Source organism: Crinia signifera, chromosome 1, assembly GCF_055691185.1.
Source record: "Crinia signifera chromosome 1, ASM5569118v1, whole genome shotgun sequence".
Classification (NCBI taxonomy): Eukaryota; Metazoa; Chordata; class Amphibia; order Anura; family Myobatrachidae; genus Crinia; species Crinia signifera.
The window spans coordinates 124,312,981-124,332,869 of record NC_139217.1 but is presented as its reverse complement, the minus strand read 5'-3'; the positions used below and the strand labels follow the sequence as shown (position 1 = coordinate 124,332,869).

The 19,889-nt window shown below is 38.3% G+C and overlaps 1 protein-coding gene across 5 annotated transcripts in view; it reads left to right on the top strand.

Annotated features, from left to right (window-relative positions):
* SPOCK3 (SPARC (osteonectin), cwcv and kazal like domains proteoglycan 3) overlaps positions 1 to 19,889 on the top strand; it is a 297,817-nt gene that overhangs the window by 101,063 nt on the left and 176,865 nt on the right. For all 5 annotated transcript variants that reach the window (XM_083172993.1, XM_083172975.1, XM_083173000.1 and 2 more), the window contains exon 3: positions 16,815 to 16,860. In XM_083172993.1, the coding sequence (XP_083029119.1) occupies positions 16,815 to 16,860 (46 nt within the window). The remainder of the gene's footprint in view (positions 1 to 16,814; positions 16,861 to 19,889) is intronic.

Below are 19,889 nucleotides of genomic sequence, written 5' to 3'. Positions count from 1 at the left end.
ACCTCCAATCATAATGATTGACATCTAACATTTGTTGGGGCTTTTATACGTTTTTGTATCTATTATGATCTGTCCAACACTGAACACAAATTGGCCTCAATTGAATATTGTACCGCAGAAAACATTTATTAAAACAGCCATTTAATCTTTATATTGGGTACTACTTATACTTGGGGGGGGGGGTATTTTTTTTATTTTCAATGTGCACTGTTAACAAAATCTATTACCAAGCAATGAAAATAAAAAGGAACACAAAAGCTCCATGTAGTCTTTTCTGAAACTAATAGAGCATCATTGTCTGTGTTTTGTTCAGTAATGATACACTGAACATGTTTTGACAAGAGTACATAAAATTATTCTTGCTTCTACAATCACAGGGAAATAATGTGCTATAAAATACTTTGAAAGCATCAAAAATAAGTAAGTCTGGCAAGATTCTACAACGCACCTGAGCCGTTACATAATTAATACAATAGTTCGTATTTCACTGATACTGAATGTTAACGTAATTTTTTTATTACAATTATAATATTCCATTGTAAAAGATTCTACTCATTGTTATCCTGAATGTAATCATGTTAATTTGTGTGAATAATAACAAGGTGAAATACAACCTTTCGTTCCTAGCATAACATTAAAGATCAGACAGTATTAAATCAGAATCTACTTGAAAAACATAATCTGCTCCAAAAGTTAAAGCGCTCAATGTAACTTATTAATTCATAATTTTTTTGGTCAGTAGGATATTCAGTTATGCTCCTCCATGCACTTAGTTTTCCCCCACAAAGAATAAATGGTTGTTATTTTTAGTAAAATGCAATCACTTAGAATAAAAAGTCTGATTGTCTGTAGATTCCATCATGGAATTGTAATAGCCTTCGAGATTGCTGGAGGAGCAGGATTCTGGTTGATCTCTGGTGCGTTTTTTTTTTTTTAAGAAGCAAACCTTAGCAATTGAAACCCATGCTTTACAATGGATTGTCACTTTAAAAAAAAAAAGTGTCTAAAATCGGCAATCTCGGAAGCTATTACATTTCCCTGCATATGCTTTTTGTTTATGCAGATACAGGCAGCTTGGTCTGCATAATTTGGCCTTTCATGTGGATGAACATTAGGTTTTTCTTTAGGAATGCCATAATATGACTAGAAAGGGTATCCAGACGCCTGGTCAATGGGTTTTAGATTGACCTTGGAATGTTGACCACCCTTAGTCAGCCCGGCTTAGTTAGATGTGTAAAGATAGTTGGCGGAAGCTAGAGCAGCAGTAACACTAGTTAGACACCGCCAGCTGATTGGTGGGACCATGGACGACAGACACAGGGTGGATGGTACTTTTTCAGGAATTTTTGGTGCCTTACTATTCTAGGCTTACTAGAACACTGTACAGTTCTCTGGGAAACTGTTGCAATGGCCATTTTTCCAGCAATTTTCTATACTGTGTATGCGAAAAATACTGGTGAGATGGCCACTCCTCCATTTTCTGGTGATATACTATTTGCAGTGCTGCTGCTGACTGATTCTGAGAGGGGATATTCAATAAATGCTATTCAATAAAAGCTAGCTAGCAGTTTGATTTTGTATTGTTGGAAGAACGACCCACCTGAGAAAAGTCATGTAAAAACACAGAGAAAACATACAAACTCCCAACTCCAAATTGTGTTTGGTGATACCCATTGTGCACTCTGCATCCACCCAATCATGGTCGAAAAGAGGACATGGTCTATATTAAAGGAGATGTGACCTAGACAGGAATCCTGATGACATACATCCGGGAACAGCCCAGCATTCCTGGATATGCTGGGCTGCCCCAGAGACTAGTGCTGGCACAGTTGGCTCCTCCTCTATGATAGGAGTCGGGTACTGCAGGATAATGTCACACTGCAGAACCCGTTTACTGTGAGTTTGAAAAACTCAGCATTTTGTTGTCACCCATGCCATACCCCCCTTCTGATGCAACTGGTAGGAGCTACTGTGAGAACAGCAGATACGTGATCATAGAATGCACAGCTATATTAAACACCAGTCAGGGTTTTCAAGGAAGAATTATCAAAATGAGATTGAAACCTGGATTAAGTAGTTCCATAAATTAGATTTGAACTAGTCCCAAAGTCAGGATTAAAGCATTCAATGTTAATAACTAACATAAATTCTCTCCAAGAAAAACTATAAATCCATCCATCCCTCCCCCTGTGCTCTCTATGTTTTGAACTAGATTGCATCACATCTAGTTCAAAACACACGTGATACGCTACAACAGCATGCGTTTTAAACTAAATGCGATGCAATCTAGTACAAAAAGTATGTGCTGCACATAGTTTTTGTACTTTGCGATGTGTTGTGCGCGGGAGCAAATAAAGCAAATGCCTGTAAAAGTAAATATATAAATTTAAACTAGACAAATGGCAAAACGGCAAAGTCTTTGCACTAGTCGTCAGCAAACTAAACACATACATTACAAAGCTGTAACTGAGAGATAATCAAGACAATAACAAACTGTAACATTTTAAGACACACACCGGTATCTCCAAGGAACAGGGACAACTGCAGCGCTATGTCCCCCCAAAAAATCAAACAAGGGAACATATACGATAAGTTATAGAACCCTAACTGGTAATTAATCAATACAATAACAAGCTATAAGCTTGTAAAACACCCGGCAGTGTTCAGGTGTATGGGTCATTGGGTTGACCAACTGAAAGTCAACATACAATGGGTCGAACACTGAAGGTTAACATGTTTGGAAGGTTGACACAAGCATTAGGTTGACAGTGTCTAGGTCGACAGTCAAACGGTCAACATGGGTTTTCACTTCTTTTTTTTTACATAGTCCACATGGACACTGTATTGGTGCACCTCGTATCCTCGCATGGCTCACTCCTCCCACAATGCTCCGGGCACTGTGCGCACTGTGACTCACTATGTTGTGCACACTATTCTATACTCCCTCCGTGCCCTAGTGGATGGTAGGGCATGAAATGCCGCCTGTCGGCACTTGGCTCAAAAGTAAAAAACCCAAGTCAACCTTTTTACTGTCAATCTAGACACTGTCGACCTAATGCTTTTGTATGCTATGTATGCTGAGCTTTATTGTGTCAATCTAAATGACTGTGTGCACATGGCAAGAGGATAACTGTAGTGTAATAGCCCCCAGCAAACCAAACAACAGAACACATAAATTACACAGCGATAATAGATCATCAAAAACTATAACCTTGCGGTGTAAAAGTGTTAAACCAAAACCCCAGGTGAATGTGACAGGAGATACTGTAACATACTCAAAAGAATACATTGCTGATGAATGATAGTGAAGATCACCAAAAGATACCCATCTTAAAATCCACATTTAGGCCATTAGTCTGTGAATCCATCATAGAGTAGCTCTTGTTCTACAAGTCACCTCCTCTTTTTAGAGCTGGGATATGTTTGACTATTAAGCATGACAGTTGCCCCACTGCACTGTACTGTATGATTATTTTCAATGTTATGTCTTTAAACAGTCAAACTTTGTAAATCCTAATGTGTGCTAGTAGCATGCAAGCTTTTCTGTGTGGATGATCTGTGCTAATTTATTCCTTCCATCACCATCCTGCTAGTCCCACATACAATAGATCTCAAGGGCATTTTAAGACGTAGACCACAAGCTGTCTATAACAATCTAATTTATATTTTACACTGTTACCATTTGATTACGAAAGGAGTTGCCTGTCAAAATGAACTGACACCATTTACAAATACCAGCTTTACTGGCTAACCAATGGTGTTTACTGCTTGTGAGTCTCTTAAGAGTAGACTGTGATCACTAATACGTCTTTAAAATTAGTAAGCAACTCTCAGGGCACCATCAAGCACTTTAGAGAGGATCGGGTTATCGGAAATGAAATGCAAATGTTTCAGTGCATTTCTCCTGATGAAATCTGAAGCAATGATAAAAGTGCTACACAGATTGAGTTCAGGCCCTTTGTGGGTAAAAGGAGGTTTTTTTTATTTAGAAAAATATATCTTTTGAGTTGTTCAATTTTAAGTAACAAAGGCCTTATCAATTTATTTTGTGTGATTTCTCCTCTTTATAAAACATTATGCTATTTAATGTTTAATAGCAAGAAATCTGTATTGCTGTCAAAACATTAGTGTAAATACTTATCACAAAAGATTAGCATCAGGACCTTATCCTGTGCATGGGATCAGGACTCCATCTCTGTTGCCTGTGGATGCATGTTTCTCCTCTATTAGGCGTGATCCCCCTGTGTCATATTATCCAACCAACCCTGTTCCATCCACATAACACCCATTCGCTACTCCCTTCACTGGCTACCTGTAAGGTGGTGCATCATTGTAAACATTGTCTTACTCACTTTCAAAGCCATACAAGACCATGGACCAAGGTGCTTGAAGCAGCTTCTGATTCCTTAATGTCCCACTCAACTACTGCGATATGTAGATGAAGGACTATTAACAATACCTAGAATCTTACTGAACTCATCTTGTTTTTAGCTGTGTGACTCTGACTGTATGGAACTTTATTCCTGCACAGTTTGAGAAACCCTCACTCTAGAATTTTAAAAAAGAGACTCAAGACTTACCTATTTAGGCAAGTATTTTACTAATATCTAATGTTAAGCTTGTTTTGTATTTTGTGCTGTAAAAGCAAATGTAAAGGTCTCTGAGTACTATTAGCAGACAAGTACTATATTATTATTATGATTATTAATAATATTAATAATAATAATAATAATAATAATAATACATCCTGTTATCTGCTGTTTAAAACCAATAAAGTTACGTACCATTTGAACTCACCTCCATAGCACAAGGATGACATAATCAACAGCATAGGTTCTGCAATAATTCAGTATACACATGAACTGGTCAATTCCTCCAATGCTCTTCTTCCATCCTAAATCATCATGTTGTAATAAAACAAACATCTTTACTGAGGTTAATTCTTGTTGTACATCTTCTTCCAAGTAATAACTTGCTGGGAAAAGCATTGACATGTTGGTCCCTGAGGACTGGTGTGTGTTGCTTATAGTAATATATAGACAGACAGACAGACAGACAGACAGACAGATAGGCCCTTATTCTGCATCGTGCGGTACGGCCCGCGTGCGGCCGTACCGCCGATGTTTTTAGTCTGCACATGCGCAGAGGTCAATCTGCGCATGTGCAGCCCCATTCGCCGCAGACGTATTTCGTCCGCCGCAAAGGGGGCGTATAGGGGCGTGAGGGGCTTCATACCCTCATTTCCCTATGTATACGCCCCGCGTTTCATGGGCGTTCCCATGCAAACGCGGGGCGTATGCATGCTAATGAGGGTATGACGCCACTGATGGGGGCGGAAAGCTGACGTCGCCGGATGTCAGCTCTCAGCCCCCATACAAGCTAACACACGGACGATTGTCCGTGTGGTCTCAGCTTGCGGGAGCTGCTGTGGCGTGCGGCCCTGCCTTCGATGGTCGACGACCATCGAATGCAGGGGGCAGCTCCCACCATGGTGGAGGCGTACGCCCCACCATTTTTATGCGGATCGCCAGCCGTCCGTGTACGGACGGCCGTGGCGATCCGTCTCGTGGGCGGGGATTGGTTTGTGCGGCCAGAGCACCGTGTGCGGCTCTGGCCGCACCAACCAGAATAAGGGCCATAGATAGATAGATAGATAGATAGATAGATAGATAGATAGATAGATAGATAGATAGATAGATAGATAGATATTTCGGGCTTACCGTATATCTTTCACAGATGTGAGTTTCCGCAGCAGAACAGCCTATATAAATATAAATATTTACTATGGTATTAGAAACAGATTTTGTGTGATAGTGTAAAGTTATAATGGGTGTAGGAAGATATGTAGGTCATATCTCATTTTGCTTAGTCAGGAAATAGAGAACTGGTGTAGATATAGCAGCCGTGCAGCTTTGATTCTTTCACTATTCCTAATTAAGTATTCATGCAAATGTTCACAGTACACCACATAGTTTTTCTTTAGGGAATTAGATGAGCTTTACATTGCATCTGTTCTGAATTCTGATTACAATTTTGAAAACTTATCTGTAACCTGGTTTTGCAAAACAGAGCTCATTTCATGGTCTATAGTAAATCTTCACATATATGCTTTAAGAAAACCGATAATTAACTCTCTGAGAAAAACCTTAAACATCCATCTATTACAATGTTTTACTTTTCACAGTCATCAGTATTTATTGCAGAAGACAAGGTTGCCATAATTTTTAATAAATGTAATACCGCACAGGGGCATATTTATCACTGTCCACATTTAAATGAGGATGTCATAAATATTTGGTTTACTTAAATTTGCATTTATGAAATTGAATATTTAAATGCAGATGTCATAAATATTTGGTTTACTTAAATTTGCATTTATGAAATTAGATATATACTGTGTATATATATATATATATATATATATGTATATATATATACATATATATATATATATATATATATATATATACACACATAGAAATCACAGGATCCGGCACTCCCAGTGGTACAGCTTAGACCAAGCGCTCAGGTGCCTTCATAGAACAGTAAGTCCATATAGAAGAGAAGAAATATGCGGCACTCAGGAGTCTTCATAAAGTTTGGAGAATTTTATTCCAACATGTTTCGAGAGCATAAACTCCCGTCGTCAGGGATAAAATACAGGTTCAAACACACAAAGCTTTATTCATCACAGACAGTGCCTCCACCAATCAGCAGCATTCACTAATCAGTCGGGACACCTGCGCTCACATGTGGACCCAGACTAATGGTCCAGCCCTCAGGGAGAACAGGTGTCAGAACGATCAGTTTTAACCAGTTTTAACCCATGGTAATAAATAAGTAATAACCCACAACCAAATGTGCAACAAATAATAAAGGAAAAAATAAAACAACATAGAAAACATTACAAGAATGATCTCTGCGCAACAGAAATATATCAAACATGGTATAAATAATTCATTATGCTGGACCATTAGTCTGGGTCCACATGTGAGCGCAGGTGTCCCGACTGATTAGTGAATGCTGCTGATTGGTGGAGGCACTGTCTGTGATGAATAAAGCTTTGTGTGTTTGAACCTGTATTTTATCCCTGACGACGGGAGTTTATGCTCTCGAAACATGTTGGAATAAAATTCTCCAAACTTTATGAAGACTCCTGAGTGCCGCATATTTCTTCTCTTCTATATGGACTTACTGTTCTATGAAGGCACCTGAGCGCTTGGTCTAAGCTGTACCACTGGGAGTGCCGGATCCTGTGATTTCTATCTAAGAGCACATTCTGTGTTCTAATCAAGGCACCCACAACCTCTATACACGATTCGTCATTCGGGACCTGACCACCTGCATCAGAAATTATCTCACCCACTCTACACACAGATCTACCATGGCTGAGGGTACCGATATGGACTTGTCCTTTTCCCAACTTGATTCCTGTGACCATTTCAGCTATTCGGATGTAGAGGTAGAGAATATTCTGTTTACCCGCACCTTAATTGGCGACACGTCCGCACCTGATTGTAAAGATCTCTACAATGAACTATATAAATTACGAAAACGTGAAGTAGATTTTCTTTACCACGGTATCACGTTATCGGATTATTATCGCCAGAAACATATACCAAGGGGATTCCGGGTACACAATGTACCGACCATTGGACGCCAAAATACCACCTTTTGCAAAAAATGGATCGGCATCCTCAACAAGTGTTCCATGGATCTGGTATTACTTGTTATTGAGGAATCTGCTAAAGAACTGGCCCTAACGAAAACCCTGTTGGCTACGTTTGATACCGATAAAAAACCTACTCTAATCGGTGACAAAAATAACAATTGGTTGGAGAAACTTGAATCTGCAATAGACCGTTACACCAAAGAGCTTATAAACTTCAAAAAGGACAAAGCCAAGAAAGTCCAGAGAGATTATGAAACTAACAACGTCTATGCATGGCTTAACCCTCAACGCACCCGTGATAATCCTCCTGTGCATACTAGGTCTCGCTACAATCGTCCCCCACGTCCTAATTTGCATGATTCCAGCACATCACATAGTGAAAGTGACAACGCCCCTGGTACGAGTGAATCTGCACTACTCCCTTTAGATGGACGTCCAAAAAGAATGGTAGCTATGAAAAAGCCCCAATACTACCACGGAGGACGCGGAGGGGGAAACAGAACTCAAGGGAGAGGAGGTCCGCGCACAAGTCGACAGTAAAAGAACTTGTCTTCAATTTGACCGACACACCTTTATCCCCGTCAGAACTGTCTGTTCTTTCCAAAGGACTTTCTTATGTTCCCACTGCAGCACACGATCCAGTGCAGTGGCAGATCGATTCTTACAGATTTACAAGATCCCTACGCTTGAAAGAACATTTTGGCTCTAATCCAACTAACATGGACACTTCCAACATTCCACCGCAGCTGCACAAGTTGAAACAGGTATCGTCTTTTGATCCCCCATCACACTCCCCCTCTGTTAAATCCTTCACCCGTTTATTAACAGAGACTCCTGAGATTTGTTCAACATCTGTGAACTATGGCCCTAATTTGACTGCTATTGAGACTAGGGCTTTAAAATCTCTAAGTGAACGGAGTGACATTGTCGTGCGATCAGCCGACAAAGGGGGTGGGGTTGTTGTACAATCTACAATCAAATATGTCCAAGAATGTCAACGTCAACTTGATGATTCATGTGTTTATAAATTGTTGGACTCTGATCCTACTGCACAGTTCAAATTAGAACTGGATGGTTTGTTGTTGAAAGCATTCTCTGGGGGTGTCATTTGTGAAAAAACATTAAAGGCTTTATCAGTACAATATCCAATAACTCCTTTGTTTTATACCCTCCCCAAGGTGCACAAGAGATTGGAGGATCCCCCTGGCAGACCCATCATATCTGCCAGGGGTTCCTTGTTCCAGCCAATCTCTGTGTACCTTGATAGCTTTTTGAATCCTTGTATACAGGCCACTGACTCCTATTTGAAGGATACTAATGATTTGCTAAAACGGTTATTGTCATTAAACCAGGTTGACCCGGGACTCATTCTCTGCACAGCAGATGTAGTGAGCCTTTATACCTGTATTCCCCACCAGGAAGGTATGCAGGCTGTCAAAAACCTCATTGTTGACAACCCTAATTACAAGGGCCCCGCTGTTTGTTTTTTTATGGACCTGCTGCAATTGGTACTTACGAGGAATTATTTCCTCTTTAATAACCATTACTACTTACAACTGCTTGGCGTAGCGATGGGGTCCTCAGTGGCCCCGTCGTACGCCAATGCATTTATGGTGTCATTGGAGACACATCTTTTTTCACCGCTCAAAAATGATTGCCGCTTGCGGCTTTATGTGCGCTTTATTGACGACCTACTATTCCTATGGGAGGGTGAAGAAGAGGTGTTGTTACATGTTCTAAACCAACACTATTCCAATGACCATGCAGTTAAATTTACATTTATTACCAGCCATACATCGGTGCCATTTTTGGATGTATGTATCAACCACACTGCGGGATCAATATCCACTGGCCTTTACATAAAGGAGACTGACAGAAACTCTGTGCTTATGCATGATAGCTGTCATCCATTACCCTTGCGCAAGGGTCTGCCATTCTCCCAAATGTTAAGAGCCAGGAGGATTGTCAGCGATGAAATTGATAAGCCTTCCACCAAAACTCAAACACATACCAGCATTCCTTGGGTTAACCAATATACCAACAGTAGTCCCATACTCAGCAAATTTGTTAAACGTGTTTGGCCAATTGTCAACACTGATAAAAATCTGCCGACACTGCATAATGTACGCCTTATGCCGGCATACTCCAGAGCTCCTAATTTGCGTGATAAATTGGTTAAGCTTGATGTATCAGACTTGACAAGACTTCAGAAACCTGTACACTTCATGACAAAGTCCCCAGGTTGTTACCGCTGTACAGGGTGCACCACCTGTAGTTCTCTGCTGGTGGGCAAACACTTTATGCACCCTTACAGTGGTAAAAAATACAACATAAGACATGTCCTCACCTGTACATCAAAGTATATTATATATCTTTTGTACTGCCCGTGTGGATATGTCTATGTTGGAAAGACTGAAACTACCTTTAGGGAACGCATGGCTAATCACAGAGCCAATATCAGATCAGCATTGATGACTGGCACGGCTGATATGCCTGTGCCTCGACACTTCTTAGACGCAGGACATTCAGTCTCCAGCCTGCGTACTAAGATTATTGATCATATCCCCCCCTTAAGGCGAGGTGGCAACAGAGGAAAGTTGCTACTTCGCTGCGAGAGTAGATGGATAATGAAATTGGACACCCTGGCTCCACGGGGTCTTAATGAAAAACTCGGGTTACATTGTTTCCTATGAGTTATGACCATACCGTCTAAATCTATATTTGAAACAAAAGTCACACATTTATTGGGTTTAACTCTGGCTTGTTCCATGGATTTTGAAAGTGCCGGTTGATCTATTATGTTGTGGATAATTTGGGTTTATTTAATTTTTTTAAATGGTTTACTAATCTATTAAACATAATGAATTATTTATACCATGTTTGATATATTTCTGTTGCGCAGAGATCATTCTTGTAATGTTTTCTATGTTGTTTTATTTTTTCCTTTATTATTTGTTGCACATTTGGTTGTGGGTTATTACTTATTTATTACCATGGGTTAAAACTGGTTAAAACTGATCGTTCTGACACCTGTTCTCCCTGAGGGCTGGACCATTAGTCTGGGTCCACATGTGAGCGCAGGTGTCCCGACTGATTAGTGAATGCTGCTGATTGGTGGAGGCACTGTCTGTGATGAATAAAGCTTTGTGTGTTTGAACCTGTATTTTATCCCTGACGACGGGAGTTTATGCTCTCGAAACATGTTGGAATAAAATTCTCCAAACTTTATGAAGACTCCTGAGTGCCGCATATTTCTTCTCTTCTTCTTCTTATACACACATATATATATATATATATATATATATATATATTTGCAAAAGAAAGATAAATGCACCAATGAGCCAAGTATAAACAACACTTTTTTACTGTTTTATGCTCACATACATGGGGGTTTAAAATCAGATGCTTGCCAGCCACATGAAAATTCCGATCTCTGCAACAAGATGACCCACGGCATTCACAGGGAAGGAAACCGCTCAGCCGCCGACCAGGGACCAGCGTTCACCACTCACTGTATCCAGAGAGTGGTGAACGCTGAGTCCGTGGTCCCTGGTCGGCGGCTGAGCGGTTTCCTTCCCTGTGAATGCCGTGGGTCATCTTGTTGCAGAGATCGGGTTCACCGATGCTAGGCCAGGACAACAGAGCTAGAGGGCAGGTTCGGGTCCAACACCTCAGGCCCAGACATAAGGCATGGCTCCATACCTATTAAGGCCTGACAGTATGTAGATAGATATATAGAATGTTCCAAACTTTTGCAATCACTAGTGATGCTGGACCAAACATCCCCTGAATTTAATTTAAATACAGTGACTGCAGATGTGTGATTTTTTTTTTTTTCAGATTTTTTTTTTATTGTATTTCAATATTGTGGTCACCATGGGAAAAATAGTCAATATTATACTGAAAATGTTAAAAACAAAAATAGAATCAGGCATAATCAGTCTCTGTTTTCTTGACAACAAGCAACAACATGTTATATAGTACATCATGAATTGGGCATTTAAATAAAATGCTTTTAAAAGAATTTGTACTGTAGGTTTTATTATTTTTATTATGTGCTTTGTTATTTGGTGTGCCCATTGAAGTCATACTGATTGAAACTGCTTCTCTCACTTAACTAAACTAATTAAGCAGGTGATGCTAAAGCTTTGATTGTTTAAATTGGATTGGCTGCTCTACGTTTAAATATTTAATTCATAGCGTGGGATGCTTCTGAGGAAACTATCCAGAAAATAGGGAAATGTGTCAAGGGTTTACTACACTACTGTGATTGAAATTGCACTTTTTCATATTTATCTAACTATTAATGATTTATGTAAGTATTATATTTAGTTTCAATGTGCATCAATATTAATTAGTTATATTTTTAATGTGATCTATTCTGGTTTGGCCATTTACTACTTAATTTATATACAAGGTTTTTATTAAAATCCTCAAAAGCACTGTCTGTAATCTAACTTCTATCAAAATTTGGACCCCTAATTACTATAGGGTGCTAAAATTAGATGTTATCAATAAAACAACTTAAAAAATATGTCTAATGAAGGAATGACAATACCAATATAAGGACAATTTGGAATAAAATGTAGACTTATAAAATCAGCATTTTCAAATGCAGTGGCGGTTTGTACCTTATGGTAGGAGGGGGTTGCCGCTGACCATGATGCCAGCAGCCCACCTGCTGCCAAGGCTCTTTCTGTTCCATGATGCAGCATTCCCGGTGCCTGTACAATGACAGGGACTGGTGCATGCGTAGTACCAACCTCTGCACTGAGCATGTGGCCAGCTTCTATGGGCTGCTTCGGAAACAGCCCATAGAAGTTAAATCACGGTCCTGATACCTGTACAATACAGATGACAGGCACTGGGACCAGCGTATAAGCAGTACCAACGTAGGTACTGCGCAAGTGTAGACTTTGTATTTTATGAGTTGCCACACAGCAGCCCATAGAGAAGCATCCTAGAGGGATGGAACATTCCAATGGGACTGCTTTGGTGACTGGCAGGTCGGACTTCCAATAGAAAGTCACTGCCAGTCACAGTGAAGCCAGTGCAGTCTCACAGACTGCATCTGGCTTCACTACAATGGTGGATTTTGCCTGGGGGGGAATAGCTGCAGCTCTGCAGCCAATAGGTAAAAATTGTCACTGTTCTTTGTATTTTTTACAGAAACAACAGTACCAAAATGAAAAAAAATGAAAAAATAAAACACTAAAAAACTTATTGAAAGGTATTTGACCCCCAAGTGTAAAGTAGTACAATGACGTGTTCAATTAATAAGATGCCCTCCTTTAGGCACCCAAATTTTTTAAAAAGTGTAATTAAAATTGAAGCCCCATTACATGTTCAATGTAATTTGAAAAAACATCATCTATGGATCCCTTTATACAAGACTCATGGAGCGATCATACTTAATCTTGTCATCTAACTTGATTTTCTTTGTAATAGAAGTTGTTCATACTGTAGTCACTAACCTCTTCTTGCAGACATGGTCAATAACTATGCAATTCAATATTCATTTCTAATGTTGTAGAAATGTACTTATGTCTGTGAGTGGTCAAGGCCAACTTGAGTGATGTTCATTTGCTCCCAAAAGTTTCTATACATTTTGCCTACATACATTAACCCACAAGGATACAATAAAATGTAAGCCACATGGTTTGATAGTCATATTGTATGGATGGCAAAATTGCATAACCCCAGCCATTACACTCCTACATATGTTCCATTCTAGGCATCTGTAGCAACCCTGTTTATGTTTTGATCACATATATTGTTGTTCTTTCTCAAATGTCATTATGTGTCTTATCATGAGCTGTTTTAAATTGTGACATCTTTAGTAAGATAAAATTAGTTGTTAAATCAACTTTAAGTCAGAGGGTATGACCTAATTATGGTCCAATAGCATCAAATGTGTCATAGTGTCCATTGATTACTATTCTGCCACCTTGATTCTGCTTAGACCCCTAGCATTCTGATATTTTCTCCTTGCCTTGGTAAAGCATCATTGAACTATTTTACATGAGTTCTGCTGTCAGTAAACTGTTGACATGTCTATGGTTTGTGTCTCTACTCTGTCAGCATTTGTATTTATGTAGATTAGACTAGCAAAAACTGCAAAATGAGTGATGAGTTATGGGTGATGACTGATGCTGGATGGTGGCTGCACACATACAGGGTCTTATTTCTAACAATAGACTTGAAAAAAGGGTGTTGCCCAGCGGGTTAATATCCCAGTACACAATTACATCCAAACAATAACACAGGTGCCTTGTAAATTTGTCACACCCACAAATGCCATTTCAGTATTCTAAGGTCTGATGGAGACCTACTGTAAGTGTCAAACCTAAGGCAGCCTTTATAAGATGGAGTGCAGGACATTGTTAATCCAAATCATCCACTAACACTAACTCAGTTCTACTGTCTTGAAAATTATTGGTAAATGTATCTGGAGTATCAAGTCAATTTAATTTTGCAATCCTTTTGAAACTTCTTAAATTAAAAACTCATCAATTTATCTAAGAGAGTGCACAATGCTGGGGGAGCCTTTTTTCATTCTGATATGAAATTACAGTTGGGGCCAAATTAGTGTCTATTATGGTCCCAATATTTTACACCTAATAGTTGTTACCTTAGCGGAAGTGGATTTAAACCTAAACTAGTTGTATTACTTCACAGACAAATTCAACTGGACCTTGTAGCAAACAGTTTCTAAGCAGAAAATTGCTACTCAGCCAGTTTGCACTTGAAATTTAAAACATCCCTATATTGAGTGCTGAACCATTCACTTAATATTAGTGCTTCATTAAATTTCAAGGACAAGCCTGTTGATAAACAAAAAGCTGCTTAGTTACCGCGCTCTTTGTCTAAAATTGGTTTGCAATGTTTGTTCATTATCCCTACATTTTACCTACATTTATAGCATGTAGTATAGTATTACATTTAAAACATGTAGTATAGTATTATACTTTGTTTGTACTGCCAAAATTAGTTACATTTTTAAATGAAGGAAGGAACAATATTTTGTTTTTAGATGATGCCCTGAAATCTTTGGTTTGTGTTGGCTATATGGCTCTGGCTCTCAAAGACAGTAATGGTTTGGGAATATTATATTATACTCTTTTTGATTTTGATTTTTTACATTTATTTTTAAGTGCTCAACTAAATTAAAACCATCTAATTCACATCAACTGGTCAATATAATGATGATGATAAAATAATATCTTAGCTCCTCTTTCTCAATTCTAAACATGCTCTAATTGAATATTTTAATCACCTTAATCTTATTATTCGTTGAAACTAATTAATAATATTGTTGCATATTTTTTGTTGCCTTTATCCTTTTTTCTTCACAAGCTATCTTATTAGTATTCAAATACTTCCAATTAAAAACAATTATCATGTTTTCTACATCTCCTGTGTATATGCTCCAACTACAGTATGTCTCCAATTTCAAAGACAAAATGATACTGTTTGGCATGAGGGAAGTAAGTTACATAAACAGGCAGACTTAAAAGCTTACAACATGATGTGAAAATTATGTTTTACGTGACTTTAAATTCTATGCAACGAAAGCAATTTCAAGACAATCTGCATATATTGGAATAACTCAGATAGGAATTATACATTTTTAACTATTACTTTTTGTGCCACTACTCATTCCCAATGTTTTAACTGTTGCTGTTAGAAAGTTCCTTTTAAGAAGGTGGGCAAGATAAATACATTTTATTGTGACACTATCAATCACAGATGTGGTTTGGGGTCACATGGTAGAAATAGAGAAGATGATTATCCAATCAGCATTTAGGTACTGTAGGTTTTCTCATTTCAGAAAGTGTTCAGTTTTTGTAGGCCGTTAAGTACACCAAGCTAAATTCAGTATCAGATGTAAGCCATTATCTATTTACTTGTGATCCTTTTTGACCAATAGAAGTGAGCAATCGTCATTATTGTGCTATACAATTACAAGCCATTTTCACTGGCCAAAAAAAAGACCCACGATCTTCTGCTATCACATGGGATCTGGGATAATTTTCCCAACTCCAAGCCTACAGATGTAATTGTTTAGCCCCAGCCAAATCCATTAGCAGTGATAAATGACTGCATCTTATTGGATACTAGCCATAGTATCTATGTTTAGTTTTTATTTTAACTTCTTTAAAATAATGATAAGTATGTATGAGTAGATGTCTGTTAGCTCACAAAATCAACCAAGACCTTCGTTACAGGTTTTTTATGTCTGAGGATGCCATCTTGAGGGCATGACTGCATCTCCTGGGCAACTTGGGCTGCGGGAAAGGCTTAGTAATGTACCACTCTTCAACCCTCTTGACACCCAAGTCCTACCCAGATCATTTAACCCAAATATCCCATTATGTGAAATACACAAAAGTAAAAATTAGCATGAACTGTTATCATAATGGCAAGGAAAAGGCAGAGCTTAAGATTGCTGTGCCCATACTGTATTTCACAAACTGGTGAAAATTCTTGCTATATTGTGGTTTGACCCCTGTGAAATGAGGCCTTTGCTTCACTCATCTCTACTCAACAGCTAGGTATTTATGTATATCATTTTTCAAATGTGTCTTTGTGAATAGAAGCAATCATTTTCTACTCTCCACAGGTGTAAGATCAACTGTGGCTAAAATCATTAAAGCTGTACTAGAGAAATTACATATCTTCCCCGATTAATCCCAGCCACCTGTAGCTTCTTTGCTATAATACTCAAAGTTTTCTTGTAGAATCGCATTGTTGCAAATTCTCCTGTATGATGTGAGATATAATCAATGATCTCTTATTTAAGTGTGTTATTATGTCTAATTTTCTGTCATTCCCCAACCTTGCAAAATGCAGAGTAAAGTACTTAGAAAATCAGTGTTGCTAATGTTTTATTAAGAAAATCATAAAACAAAGTAAGAAACAACAACTTTGTATTTAAGGGCATTTTTATATTGCATTGTTCTCACTGTTGTTTACTTTCTTATTTATTTTATTTGCTTGCTCGCTCAGGAAGTGGAGGTTTGTACCCTTTTGTTTTTATTCATTCTGATTGTATTTATTGCATGTTGTAACTTAATTTCTGCTTAATATGTTTTATTGTTGTGATATGTATGATTATAAGTGTACATTGTCTATCTCCTAGGATGATTACTTTCGTACTTGGAGTCCTGGCAGACCATTTGATCAAGGTAAGATGTATGTACACTGTTTAATATTCTGCTTTTAAATTATCTTGGCCTCCCCACAGGAAACTATATATTTGATTGTGTTTTTTATAGAAAAAGGGAACATTTTAATAAGCTCTTCATTCCTAAAAGCCATCCCACCACTGTTTAAAATACCACAATGTCTGCTAAACATTTTCCTCTCTTCACTTTTTATATAGTAAATGCTGTCATTTGGGAATGTATAGTATGTCTATAAAACAGGGAATATACGTTATAAGCTATTCTTGAAAATTTGTCTCTTCACAAGCTAGACATGACATAATATTTCTATGTATTTTCTTTATACTATTAACTGTTAAATTAAATATTTGGGAAAAAATATTTTATATATATATATATATATATATATATATATATATATATATATATATATATATATATATATGTGTATACTGTGTATATATATATATATATATATATATATACACACACGCACAGTATATGGATCAATATTCTGCTCCATGTGTTAAAGTGATGAACAATCGTTCAGTGGTAACACATCTCCATGGTTACCACCAACAGCCAATGACATGCCCTCCTCTCTATCTTGACCAAAGGAGCTCTGTCCACCATACACCATCAAATGCATTGTGGTACAGCTTCAAACACTGTTGGTAGGATGCCTATCTGCACTTCCTTTAGTAACGACATAAATGGTCTCAGAAAACAGATGTGATGTGATAGGGCAACCCCTGCATATGTCACCTGATGTAAACCTGTAAATGTAAATCTCGCTTCAGCTCTATCACTGGCTGATGGTAGATACATGAAATACATACATAGGAAACATAATCTACTGCTTGATATAACATTTATTACCAGGATAAAATAAATCACAGTAGATGCATGAAAATGCGAACAGAAAAGCACATAGCAACCGATCGTAATGAGGAACATTATTGTCAGCGGCGTAGCTAGAATTTATGTCCCCCCCCCTGCCGATATCGGCAGCGCCGCCCCCCCTCCCACCCACCTTTCAAAGTTAAGTTAAAAACCCCCTTACACCTCTGCATGCCACCGCCACATTCAGGGTCCCGCAGCCGTCTCCGTCTTCTCCTGCAGTTCTATAATGACCATCAGAAAATGGCTGCCCCCTAACAGTTATTTTTCATTAGAAGTACTGCAGGAGAATACGGAGCCAGGACAAGATCTGCGCTGCGGCCGGGAGTCGGGGCCCTGAATGCAGCGGCGCTGGTGGCGGCTTGCGGAGGGGTAAGGGGTTGGTTGTTAAATATAGTTGTAACTATAGCCCCGCAGATCGGCACCCACAGCCCCTCAGCGCCTCCCGCCACCGCAGGGGCTGCGGGCTATAGTTACGCCACTGATTATTGTATCAATATTGTTGCTAAGTATCCATCCAAATGAAATTGAATAATATACTTCAGTACTCAAATTTGGCAACAGGCCAAAGGAGACAAGCATGTAAAAACATAACACTATAAAAAACAAGATAAAACCAAAATTTCTGTGAAATGGTATTAAGTTGGTAAATCCATTAGCACTCTCTATGTAATCATAATACTGTTTGCCTACCATGACCTCTACAGAAAGGGAGAACATAATCCAGTCTTTCATATTATGGCCTCTTGCAGCAAAACATTTAGCCACCTGTGGAGTGGTTTGATCAATTACTGGACTATGAAAGCCTCCTAAATAGTTCATCAGTGGGTTACAGTATAGATGATTGACAATGTCTAGTCAACAGTCACTAGGTCGACCACTAATGGTTGACAGTGATCAGGTTGACACCTAAGAATGGTCGACATACCCTAGGTCGACATAGACAGAAGGTCAACACAAGGTTTTGGTCGACATGTACAAGATGAATAAAGTTGAAAGGAGTTTTTCACATTTTTCCGGTGTCTATGTCGATATTGACACTGTATAAGTGTACTGCATCCCCTCACATTGTTTGCTGCATTTGCCAAGCTTCAGTCGCTATTATATTTTCGCTGTATGCTAACTATAGTAAAGTAGTAAAAGTATGAAAAACCACCTTTTAAAAAAAAATAGAAAAATTCATATTGACCTTATTCGTGTTGACCATGTCCATGCTGACATTAAGCTTGTGTTGACCTTCTGACAATGATGACATAGGGTATGTCAACCATTTTAGGTGCCGACCTAATCACTGTAGAATATTGTGGTTGACCTAATCAATGTCGACTCTGGGACCGCATACCGATGAGTTCATGGAACCTCTTTCTTTCACCATGCTTATAGCCTTGCTGACCTATATAAATTTGCAAGGACAGAGAATTAAATATGTGACAAATTTTCTGTTTTTCAATGTAATAATGTAACGTCACTAACTGTTAGTTAGGTGTTCTGCTGTGTTATAGTAACCAGAATACACAAAACCCAAGCACTAGGAGAAAATGAGTTATGTATTCTTCAATATATATTCTTATGGATCGGGCTTTTAACCCTTTGAGTGCCAACATCTCTGTGAGAGATGTTCAAAAAAATTTGTGATATAAATTCAAATAAAAAATATTGTGTAAGAAAAGATTATGGGTGATATTTAATAGGATGAGCAATTCAGAAAGTTAGAGATTTGGTAAGAAATCTCCAGGTATTTTAAAGTGGCAATCATTAACACATTTACACTGGTTTTTCAGTGTAAATGATTGCCGCTTTAAAAAAAAAAATCTGGAGATTTCTTACCAAATCTCTCACTTTCTGAATCTCTCATCCTATTAAATTTCCCCCTATATTTCCTATATGAGGTAAACATTACAGGACATCATGAGGAATAACATTTTTTGCTTTGCAAATTTCTCACCCGTTTTTACAAATTTACTTGGCACTCAAAGGGTTAAACTGCATTCTGCAAATATTGTTGTAATAAATATAAAAATATTCTACTGCTATTATTGGTTACACTATTGCATGTTTAGCTGAAATCCACATGATTTACAATGCTTCTCATACTGTGTATTACTATATGCTATATTGGTTTGTGTAAGTAGTCAGAAGGGCACCATTTC